General features: G+C 42.2%; 1 protein-coding gene across 1 annotated transcript; it reads left to right on the top strand.

Moving 5' to 3' along the window:
* Positions 1-1,517, top strand: LOC142380661 (tubulin alpha-1B chain-like). Its single transcript, XM_075466562.1, has 3 exons — positions 1-186; positions 286-434; positions 537-1,517. Exons 1-3 carry the CDS (start codon positions 66-68, stop codon positions 1,515-1,517), a joined length of 1,251 nt encoding a protein of 416 aa, XP_075322677.1. The 5' UTR covers positions 1-65.
* The last annotated feature ends 11,097 nt before the right edge of the window (positions 1,518-12,614 follow it).

Genomic DNA, 12,614 nt, shown 5'->3' with positions numbered 1-12,614 from the left:
TCCAGATTGGCAATGCCTGCTGGGAGCTTTACTGCCTTGAACATGGGATCCAGCCAGATGGACAGATGCCCAGTGACAAGACCATTGGAGGAGGAGATGATTCCTTCAACACCTTCTTCACTGAGACTGGAGCTGGGAAGCATGTCCCCAGAGCTGTTTTTGTGGATCTGGAACCCACTGTCATTGGTAAGTGTCATTTCATGTGGTCTGAAATGAATTTGGACACATTTCTGTCTCTAAATATCTCTGAAACTCGTGGTTAACTTTTCTCTCTCCCCTGCCCAGATGAGGTGCGCAAAGGGACCTACCGCCAGCTGTTCCACCCAGAGCAGCTGATCACTGGCAAGGAGGATGCTGCCAACAACTACGCCCGTGGACACTACACCATTGGAAAAGAGATCATTGACCTGGTTTTGGACAGGATCCGGAAGCTGGTGGGTGAATTTAACTCTTAATTTAAAAGATCATCATTAGAACATGAAACTGAATCCCATTCATGAATGTAATGTGTACTGTTTGCTCCTTCCTTTCGTCAGTCGGACCAGTGCACCGGCCTTCAGGGCTTCCTGGTGTTCCACAGCTTTGGTGGTGGCACTGGCTCTGGTTTCACCTCCCTGCTGATGGAACGTTTGTCTGTCGACTTCGGGAAGAAATCCAAGCTGGAGTTCGCCATCTACCCGGCTCCGCAGATTTCCACTGCGGTGGTGGAGCCCTACAACGCCATCCTGACCACCCACAGCACCCTGGAGCACTCGGACTGTGCTTTCATGGTAGATAACGAGGCCATCTATGACATCTGCCGCAGGAACCTGGACATCGCGCGTCCCACCTACACCAACCTGAACAGGCTGCTCAGCCAGATCGTGTCCTCCATCACCGCTTCTCTTCGTTTCGACGGCGCCCTCAATGTTGACCTGACGGAGTTCCAGACCAACCTGGTGCCTTATCCTCGGATCCACTTCCCTCTGGCCACTTACGCCCCCGTCATCTCTGCTGAGAAGGCTTACCACGAGCAGCTCACCGTGGCCGAGATCACCAACGCCTGCTTCGAGCTGTCCAATCAGATGGTGAAATGCGACCCTCGCCACGGTAAGTACATGGCGTGCTGCCTCCTGTACCGCGGTGACGTGGTGCCCAAAGACGTCAACGCCGCCATCGCCACCATCAAAACCAAGTGCACAATCCAGTTTGTGGACTGGTGCCCCACCGGCTTCAAGGTGGGCATCAACTACCAGCCCCCCACTGTAGTTCCTGGAGGAGACCTGGCAAAGGTGCAGAGAGCCGTGTGCATGCTGAGCAACACCACCGCCATCGCTGAGGCCTGGGCTCGACTGGACCACAAGTTTGACATGATGTACGCCAAGCGGGCCTTCGTCCACTGGTATGTGGGGGAGGGCATGGAGGAGGGGGAGTTCTCTGAGGCCCGGGAGGACATGGCTGCTCTAGAGAAGGATTACGAAGAGGTGGGCCTGGATTCTGCTGAAGGGGAAGGGGAGGAGGAAGGAGAAGAGTATTAGGACGCTCATGGAGGCGCTGAGCAGGAACCCAGCTTCCAGATGTTCTTTACATGTGTTCTGGACTTGGATGTTTGCCGGTTCGGTTCCAGATGTTTTCCAATCTGTATGAATAGTTTTAAAGTTGACTTTTTAATAAATGTTATTTGAAGCATGTTAATTTAGTCTCTTTATTTTACCTTATTGTTTAAAGAATGAAATTGTTGGTCACTTGTATCTGATCAAATATAGACAGAATAATTGCTCTGCTGCCAGCAGCATCCATTATATCTTTGTCTTTGGAAAATACTTCCTGATAGGAAGTTGAAAACCAGTCAGAATTTAAGTGCTGGTATCCCTCACTGGGTTCTCATTTTGGTTTTTAATAGCATGAGTTCTGTTGGTTTTGTTACCTTCATAAGTTCTGGAACATATTGCAAATGTGGTAAAGACTTAATTTCTGATTCATATCTGAAAGTGTTTTTTTTTTTTCTTTTTAATTTCTCCAATTTAGGGTTGTGTGAATCACCCAGTTTTTTTTTAAAGTTGTAACCGAAGTCCTGGAGAAAAACTATTTTTTTAAGGCGTCTGCGTATCTGGTCTTTCAGCTCAGAGTTTGAAATATAATAAAAGACAGTAAATGTGCCCAATGTCAGCTGTTATCTTTTATAACTGTGTAAACTTACAGGTGGTACTTTAACCTTCAAAGGAATGAGTTATTAAAAAGTTATCAAATGCTTTCTGGGTAATTAAATCTGTCAATTAAACTTAAGTTCAAGCTGTTACACATGAATGCATCAAAGTTTTATAATCCTGTGAGCAGCAGCAACCAGATACTGTTTTCAAAACCGACATTAAAGGGGTGACTTCACCTTTTGGTAAATTAGAAAATGGGAAATGAGTTGATTCCAGTGAAGAGCCTAAAAAAAGCAAAAACAGCCATTTGACATTGACATTAAAGTTTGAAAAGAAACAAAAGATTCCATCTTAAAAAAGGTCAAACATTAAGGATTTGAGTTTCTGAAAAAGACTAAATGAACAAAACAAACCTGTGAATGAATTTGAGTGGACAGGCAGCCTCCTGATACTGTAGGTTAAAGGTTGCTGGACCTTCGGTTTTCTTTCCAATCAAGACTTATTATTCTTATTTTATATTATCAAAGTTTATTACTGTCTGGATTCACCTCACAAGGTTCGTTGGTAGAATCATCACCAAGGTAACGAAACTGATTTATTCGTCGATTCAACTCGAGTTAAACTGTTGGTTTAACTTTATAAGATACTTTGATGATGCCAGATCCTGATACGAAGGGAGAGAAAATAGCACCAAGCGATTGTGAGGTATGACTTTCCTGGAGAACGATTTTGTGATGCAAATTTATTACTCTTTTGAACGCATATTGTTTTGAGAAGCAAAACGCTTTATTTTTGTGCCCCCAGCCAACTAGCCGGACTACCTTCGTCAACGCCAAAACTCGGCTGGAACTCGGCTCACAGGATGCAGCAGGGGGTAAGAAAATGTTCAGAAATGATGTTGCTGATTTGGGATGTCATACAGCTTCATGTCAAAAGAGGCGAACTATCCCTTTAATCTTCACGGGAGAGAAGAAATGAAAAATGACACGACTACAGGAAGATGGTGAACCTCAGTGGGCTCTAATACAAGTCAGACACATGGCAGAAGACAGGGAGACATGCCTGTAACTGAAGTATTGGACATTTGATGTGATAAACAGTAAATATCAGAGCTCATCAACATGAAGCAGAAGGAAACATGCTGACTGCTCACAATCAAACAGCACTTTACAAAAACAACTTTGTACTGATTACATACGACTGATGTTTACTTCTTCAGAATAACTAAGGTCCACAATCTCTTTTTCCTGGTGAACAGAACAACCTTGATGGTGACGGATCTATGAAACCCTGTAGCATGTGGACATTAGTTTCTAACACCTGTTCTTATAAGCATGTTCATGCTGAGCGACCCACTTTGGGTATGAAACATTTACCCCTGAAACATCTAACAGGTGCCATGTTATACAAAGTGATGTTAGCATTCACTATGGCTATGCTACCGTGTGCTAACAAGCTAATGTTAGCTTTTAAGAAACAACCTGGCTGCACTCTGTGTGTAGGAAGAAACAAGTTGTCCTGAGCCTGTTAAAGTCTCGGGGATGGAATAATGTTAACTTTTATTTACACACATCGATGTTACACTTCATTCCCATTCAGGAATCTGCACACTGACATGAAGGACGGACGGACGCCCATTCAGTCCATCGGCTTCAGGAGGGTTCCTGCTGAGAGCAGATCGGTCCATAAGCGGACGAAGAAGAGAACCGTCCTTCATCTTCATCCTTCTCCTCTTCTCCCTCTTTTCTGCCTTTTTGTTGGGGTTCCTCCACCAGCAGCTTCAGGCAGCTCAGGTGATGCAACACTCTGAGGACAGAATCATCCATCAATACTGCAAACAGCACATCCTGCACATCCGGAAAGTAGAATGGGAGGCAGAGCCTTCAGTTATCAGGCCCCTCTCTGTGGAACCAGCTGCCAGTTTGGGAGGAGGCAGAGCCTTCAGTTATCAGGTCCCTCTCTGTGGAACCAGCTGCTAGTTTGGGAGGCAGAGCCTTCAGTTATCAGGCCCCTCTCTATGGAACCAGCTGCTAGTTTGGGAGGCAGAGCCTTCAGTTATCAGGCCCCTCTCTGTGGAACCAGCTGCCAGTTTGGGAGGCAGAGCCTTCAGTTATCAGGCCCCTCTCTGTGGAACCAGCTGCCAGTTTGGAGGCAGAGCCTTCAGTTATAAGGCCCCTCTCTGTGGAACCGGCTGCCAGTTTGGGAGGCAGAGCCTTCAGTTATCAGGCCCCTCTCTGTGGAACCAGCTGCCAGTTTGGGAGGCAGAGCCTTCAGTTATCAGGCCCCTCTCTGTGGAACCAGCTGCTAGTTTGGGAGGCAGAGCCTTCAGTTATCAGGCCCCAAGGGCGTAAATCTAGCCATGGCTGCCCTGCAAAGATGGAGCCTGTGGAGGCCGAAGCAGGGTGCTGCTGCTCTTCCACTAAGTTGACCCGCTGACTCGTTTCCTTACTGGAACTGATGAGTCACTACCAGCCAAACTGAAAGTAAAGCTTCAGCCTCAGAGTGAGCCGTGCCTCAGCCGCTGATCAACAGGAAGCCAACGCAGCCTCTGAGCGCAGCCGGCGGCTCCGTGGCGTCACCGCCTCACCGCAGGCCTGCAGCAGGAGCAACTTCCTCTGCGATCTGAAGCGGCAGACGCAGGGAAAACCTCACCGAGCTTCAGGAGAAAAGAGCGAACCTCCAACAGGACGGTAAAGCATGAGGCTGAATGAGAAGCAGCCCTTTGACTCGCTGATCGAGGAGTTTCCACAGCACGAACACAACAAATCACAGCAGGATGAAGCCATTTTTAGCCCAAACACATGTGAATAAGGCGCTTAATCTTAACAAGTTTAACTTGTTTTTTTATTCTTCAACTATTAAATAAGATAAATAAATTCATTCATTCAAAGCTTTGAATTTGTTTAGAAGTTGATTATGTAGTAATTATAGTAATTATGTGCTCCGTCATGGGAATAACATGGTATGAAAGAAGGCTGTAGGTCAAATCAGCCGTAAGGATTCTGTTTAAGTTAAAGGTATATTTCGCCTCTTTTGACATGAAGCTGTATGACATCCCATATCAGCAACATCATTTCTGAACATTTTCTTACCCCCTGCTGCGTCCTGTGAGCCGAGTTTCAGGCGAGTTTTGGTGTTGATGAAGGTAGTCCGGCTAGTTGGCAGGGGTTTAAAAAATAAAGCGTTTTGCTTCTCAAATTGGATTATTTTGTAAATAATTATGATTACAATGAATTAAATTCCAATTGGCTTCAATTGGACTTTATCATTTAAGTGCCTTGAGATAACATTTGTTTTATTTGGCGCTACATAAATAAAAATGAATTGAATTGAAAACAATATGTGTTCAAAAGAGTAATACATTTGCATCACAAAATTGTTCTCCAGGAAAAAGTCAGACCTCACAATCGCTTGGCCCTATTTTCTCTCCCTTCGTATCACTGCGATTGTGAGGTCTGACTTTTTCTGGAGAACGATTTTGTGATGCAAATGTATTACTCTTTTGAACGCATATTGTTTTGAGAAGCAAAACGCTTTATTTTTTAAACCCCAGCCAACTAGCCGGACTACCTTCGTCAACACCAAAACGAGGCTGGAACTCGGCTCACAGGATGCCGCAGGGGGTAAGAAAATGTTCATAAATGATATTGCTAGTGTAACAATCCTTAATTTGGCTTGTGTATAATTCCACAAAATTATTGTTTTTAACCTGACAAGACGAGTCAGGTTGAACTTTTTTCTCTTTCTGTTTCTGTACATTCTTTTATGGGAGAGCAACATTCGCGACAAAAGACACGGTCCCGCCTAAACTCTTCCTATTTTTTTCTGATGTTTGGTGAGGAAAGGTGAGCTCCCATTTTGTCTTTTATATTTGACATTTTATTTTGTCAGGTATGCTCCATGTTTTACTTTTTTGTGCTAATGTTTGCGTCATTGTAATCGCGGTGCTCTTTTTTCTGATGTTCGGTGAGGAAAGGTTGAGGAAAATAAAGACCTTCGAAAGAGCAGCAGTGTGGTCTCTATTCGTTCTAACCTTAACACAACACAGAGGTGTCATACCGGTTACATTAGTGACTTCAACATGTTATTGGGATTAAAGGAACTGCATTAGGCTGGTTTAAGTCATATTCATCTGATAGATTTCAGTTTGTTCTTGTAAATGAAGAATATTCCTCACACACCAGAGTAAGTCATGGAGTTCCTCAGGGTTCTGTGCTTGGACCGATTCTTTTCACTTTATACATGCTTCCATTAGGTAACATTATTAGACAGCATGGCATAAATTTCCATTGCTATGCTGATGATACTCAGCTGTACTTATCTATAAAACCTCGCATATAAAACAGGTTTCTAGGACTGCCTTCTTTCACCTTTGTAATATTGTTAAAATCAGGAACATCTTGTCTCAGAGTGATGCAGAAAAACTAGTCTATGCATTTGTCACTTCAAGATTGGACTACTGTAATTCTTTATTATTGGGCTGTCCCACATATTCTCTGAAAAGCCTTCAGCTGATCCAAAATGCTGCAGCCAGAGTTCTGATGAGATCTAACAGGAGAGATCATATTTCTCCAGTTTTAGCTTCTCTTCATTGGCTCCCTGTTAAATTCAGAATAGAATTTAAGATTCCTCTCCTTACATATAAAGCTCTTAATGACCGAGCTCCATCATATCTTAAAGATCTCATTGTAAGATATTTTCCTAACAGAGCACTTCGTTCCCAAACTGCAGGTTTACTTGAGGTTCCCAGAGTTTCTAAAAGTAGAATGGGAGGCAGAGCCTTCAGTTATCAGGCCCCTCTCTTGTGGAATAAGCTGCCAGTAAATGTCCGGGAAGCAGACACCCTTTCCACTTTTAAGACCAGGCTTAAAACTTTCCTTTTTGATAAAGCTTATAGTTAGGGATGGCTCAGGTGATCCTGAAACATCCCATAGTTAAGCTGCTATAGGCCTAGACTGCTGGGGGGCCTCATCTGTCACACCTTTCCTCACTTTACTCTCTTTATGTATATGTGACATTATTGTGGTCATTAACTCGTGTTTCCCTGTTCCAACAGATATCCTTTGATCATGCCTTGAGATGACATTTGTTGTATTTGGCGCTATATAAATAAAAATGAATTGAATTGAATTGAATTGAATTGAATTGAATTGAATTAGTATGGGATGTCATACAGCCATGTCAAAAGATGCGAACTGTCCCTTTAACGTATCTCTGTCCGTACCCGGAAGCCCCTCTCCTTGTCGGTTTTGATTTTACTGTCGAGGTGTTTCAGCGTGCTGGTGAAGCCGCGGTAGATCAGGTACTCCCTGACGTGCTCGTCTGTCCTTTCCACCGCAGAACCCATGACCTCTGACCCCGAGTTTCATACAGTTGGGCTGCCCCTGTGTGTCAGCATGAAATATAAGGCAAGGCAAGTTTATTTGTGCAGCAGAATCCAACAACAAGGCGATTCAAAGTGCTTTACAGAGACATTTAAACAGTAGAAATAAAAAGCAGGATTTATATTTTAAATAAAAAAGAAAGAAAGAAAGAAAGAAAGAAGAACAATAGTTAAAATATGATTAAGTTTTGAAAGTGAAGCTTCAGATTTGGAGCTTTGTTCAAATGCAGCTGAAAATAGGTGTGTGTTCAACCTGGACTTAAATACACTGAGTGTTCCAGATGTGATGTATATGAAGTAAAAACGCTTCGTGAACAAACAACAGAGCAACGAGCACTTTTAAAGAAGCTCAATTAATCCAACGCTTTCTGTAATTAGTCACTATGTAAAACTTTGCATCTCTTCAACACTTCAACTGCTCAAATATATCCAAATTCACTGGCTTTAATGTCACTGACTGAACGTCGGTATTTTCCGACACCTCTACAGATAATATCTCAGTCATCTTTTCTTCCTTTTGACTTCCTTTTGATATAAATCACATTTGCTTGATATAATAAACTGTAGCTATCCCCAATCCCGGGTTCCCCCAGGAGCACCATGTCGGTACCAAGCTTAGTGCGGACACCCGATCGGCATAGCCCACTGCAGCTCAGAGCTCCTGATGACATTTTGATGTCATCAAACACTACAGCGGCATCGAGTGGCAAAGACTGACAAGTGTTTGGATCGTTTTCATTCCTGCAGAAAATCCCAGCTCAGTTTTTGGAAACTTGATGAATGGAGCAGCATCCATACAGGAGAATCTCTGTGTTCCATTTGTACAGTTTCATGTTTCCCTTTGAGCTTCATCATTTTATAATAGAACTTTTACACGATGAGTGAAACAGATGAGATTTCCTCAACTGTCTTTCATGAAAATATGTTTTAACATTGTGGTGTTGTATTTGTTTACAGTGTTTGATCCACTCCTTCTCTTACATGAATAATATTCAGACAGAGTCAGACGATAACTTACAGTTTATAGTTTATATGAATTTGAGTGGAAATGTTTCAGTTTCTTTCTTTTTAAGTATCTTATACAGAAAAAAAAATCTTCTTTTTTCAGTTAAATTGATGATAAAACAAATATGAAGCAACAAAACTGTGTTTGTTTTCCATTACAGGTATAAAGAAACCTTCAGTGATCCATCTTCATGTTTGTTCTTTAGTATTTTTCAGGAAGTGAACTATAGAACTCCCAGTTCTGTTCGTCAGTACAAAGACTCAGCCCTCATTTCATTTTAACGTGTAATTCATTTCTCACCCTGAAACCCAGCAACACTAACAATTTAGAATCCTGTCTCCATCTCAGATTATTTGACTCTATTAACTAAAATGTACAATTATAGGAAGGGATTTTGATAAATACCACATCTACCTGAGAGAGGAGAAACTGCTCATTTCTAACACCTAACTGTTGAGATAAAGAACGCACACTTTAAATTACACATCAGGTAGTTTTAAAAAGATCATGTTTAACATGTTAACTGAGCAGAAGTAGAAGCACTTGTGATAAAACCACATGTCACATTTTCAAATAAAAATCAGTGGAAGTGTGATGATGCCACACAACTGCACGATTGGAGCAAAGCGAATGTTGTAATTCACAGAATTATTACGACCTCTGTCACAGCAGAAGACATGAAATAATACTCATGAGCAGTAACACACACAGCATGTTTCACTTTACACTTCTGCTGTTTAACAGTAAGAATTCTTGCAGTTCATCTGCATCACTGTCTTATAGTCTGAGTGTTGCACACACTCGGAGATGTCAAGTGCTGATATTACAATCTAACAAACATCCAAGAACTGTAGAGAAGGTCACACGATAGACAGTCTAAAATGTTTGCATATTTATGTTGTGTGTGTCTCATTGTCACCCCAAAAGAATCTCTGTGGACGTATTCAATTAATCAAAGCAGTAAAAGTCTCCTCAAAGTGTGTGTGATGTGACAGCAGCAGCTTGATTGAATGAGTGATGGAGCAGAGTGTATCTGTGAAGCAGCGGTGAGTGATGTGGCTGATGGTCATTGCTCGTCTTCTCCAGGTGGGGGCGCTGTAGGTCCAAGAAACAGCTGTGCTTTTCAGTGGAAAAGAGAAGATAGAGAAACTGCTGTAACGTGTAAAGAGGTGATGTTGGAGCGTGTGTGTTGTCCCAGTATTTTGTTGGAGAGAACAAAGAGTGTAAAAAGACTGGGTCCCGCTGTATGACTCAGGCTGCACTGCTGCGTCTAATCACAGGTGCGATCCCACTACTGAGCGGCACGGGGGCTTTGACCTGCTCCGTTTCCGACCTGGGCCTGTTCTCCCCTCCTTAGACGACCTGGTGGTCCCGGGCTCCCCCAGGAGCACCATATCCGTACCGAGCTTAGTGCGGACACCCGATCGGCATAGCCCACTGCAGCTCAGAGCTCCTGAGCCCAAGCGATCCTCCAGCCTCAGCCTCCCGGTAGCTTGGATTACAGGCGCGCGCCACAGCACCCAGCGAGAGACTCTCACGTTTATCAGACTTTCAGCTTGTCAACATGGTGATGTCATCAAACACAACAGCGGCATCGAGCAGCAAAGACTGACAAGTGTTTGGATCGTTTTCATTCCTGCAGAAAATCCCAGCTCAGTTTTTGGAAACTTGATGAATGGAGCAGCATCCATACAGGAGAATCTCTGTGTTCCATTTGTACAGTTTCATGTTTCCCTTTGAGCTTCATCATTTTATAATTGAGCTTTTATCAAATCAAATCAAATCAAATGTATTTGTAGCACATTTCATGTACAAAACAATTCAAAGTGCTTTACATAAAATAAAAGCATTGCAGCAGGGAGTGGAAGAAGCATTAAAAATACATAAAAGAATATAAAGAAAAACAAATAAAACAATTTAAATAAATTCAAAAACAAGCAACAGTCCAGATAAATTAAAAGATATCGTGCAGATTACATGCATAGACACATGAGAACAGAAATGTTTTTAACCTGGATTTAAAAATGTCTACATTTGGTGAAAGTTTAATCTCCACTGGCAGTTTGTTCCACTTGTTTGCAGCATAACAGCTAAATGCTGCTTCTCCATGTTTAGTCTGGACTCTGGGCTGGACCAGCTGACCTGAGTCCTTGGATCTAAGAGCTCTGCTAGGTTTATATTCTCTGAACATATCACAGATGTATTTTGGGCCTAAACCGTTCTGGGATTAGTAAACCATCAGCAGGCTTTTAAAATCTATTCTGTGACTGACTGGAAGCCAGTGTAAAGATTTTAAAACTGGTGTGATGTGTTCAGATCTCTTAGTCCGGGTTAAAACTCTAGCAGCAGCGTTCTGGATGAGCTGCAGATGTTTAATGCTCTTTTTGGGAAGTCCAGTTAAAAGAGCGTTACAGTAATGGAGTCTACTGGAGATGAATGCATGGATGAGTTTCTCCTGGTCTTTTTGGGAGAGGAAACCTTTAATTCTGTTGATTTTTCTGAGATGGTAAAAAGCTGCCTTGGTGACAGCTTTGATGTGGCTTCTGAAAGTCAGATCTGAGTCTATCAACACTCTGAGGTTACGAACTTGGTCAGTGATTGTAAGGGCCCGAGTCTCAAGATATTTACCAACGCTGACCCTCTTCTCTTTGCTACCAAACAGAATGATCTCAGTTTTGTCTTCATTTAATTTTAAAAAATTCTCTCTCATCCAGGTGTTTACTTCCTCCAGACACTGACACAGTACGTCTGCTGGGCTGCAGTCGTCCGGTGACAGAGACACATAAAGTTGTGTATCATCTGCATAACTGTGATAATTGATGTCAAAGCTGTGCAATATCTGACCCAAAGGGAGCATATACAAGTTAAACAGAAGAGGTCCAAGAATTGACCCCTGGGGGACTCCACAAGTCATGGCCACTCGCTCAGATTCATAGCTGCCAATTGTAGCAAAATAACTCCGGCCTTCTAAGTAGGACCTGAACCAGTTAAGGACCGCTCCAGAAAGTCCAACCCAGTTTTCCAGCCTGTGCAACAGGATTCTGTGATCTACAGTATCAAACGCAGCACTGAGGTCCAACAGAACCAGGACTGAAACATTACCAGAATCAGTATTCAACCTGATGTCGTTTAAAACTTTTACCAGAGCTGTTTCAGTGCTGTGATGACGTCTGAAGCCTGATTGAAAGTTATCAAGACTTCCACTTTCATTCAGAAAGTCGCTGAGCTGGTTAAATACAACTTTCTCAATAATCTTAGATATAAAAGAGAGATTAGAGACAGGTCTGTAGTTGTTCATCATAGAGGCGTCTAGAGTTCTCTTCTTTAGGAGTGGCTTAATGGCAGCTGTCTTTAGTGACTTGGGAAAAATGCCTGATGCCAGTGAGCTGTTAACTATTCGTAGGAGATCACTTTCTACTGAGGTAAAAACAGTTTTTAAAAAGTCGGATGGTATTATGTCCAGAGTGCAAGTTGTTGATTTCAGATGCCGAACTGTTTCCTCTAGGATTTTTAAATCAACAAAATTTCAACTGTGACATTACGTCAGAGTTATTTCTAGGTTTTAGAGACAGATTAGTTACCTTGTTTGTCTGTGTTGCGTGAATGTTTTGTTTAATTTTTTGGCTAAAAAAGTTGGCAAATTCGTTGCATTTCTCTGTGGAGAGGAGGTCTGGGTTTGACTGTTTAGGAGGATTTGTGAGTTTTTCAACCATAGCAAACACGATTAGTGAAACAGATGAGATTTCCTCAACTTTCTTTCATGTAGATTTGTTTTAACATTGTGTTGTTGTATTTGTTCACTGTGTTGTTTACAGGGTTTGATCCACTCCTTCTCATATATGAATAATATTCAGACAGAGTCAGGCGATAACTTACTGTTTATAGTTGATATGAATTTGAGTGGAAATGTGTCAGTTTCTTCCTTTTTAAGTAGTTTATACAGAAAAAAAAGCAAAATTCAAGTTCCTTTTTGAGTTAAATTGATGTTAAAACAAATATGAAGCAACAAAACTGTGTTTGCTTTCCATCACAGGTATAGAGAAACCTTCAGTGATCCATCTTCTTGTTTGTTCTTTAGTGTTTTACAGGAAGTGAA

This window comes from Odontesthes bonariensis, chromosome 5, assembly GCF_027942865.1.
Source record: "Odontesthes bonariensis isolate fOdoBon6 chromosome 5, fOdoBon6.hap1, whole genome shotgun sequence".
Classification (NCBI taxonomy): Eukaryota; Metazoa; Chordata; class Actinopteri; order Atheriniformes; family Atherinopsidae; genus Odontesthes; species Odontesthes bonariensis.
Note: the sequence above shows the minus strand (reverse complement) of the source record. Positions and strands in the feature narration are given on the sequence as shown.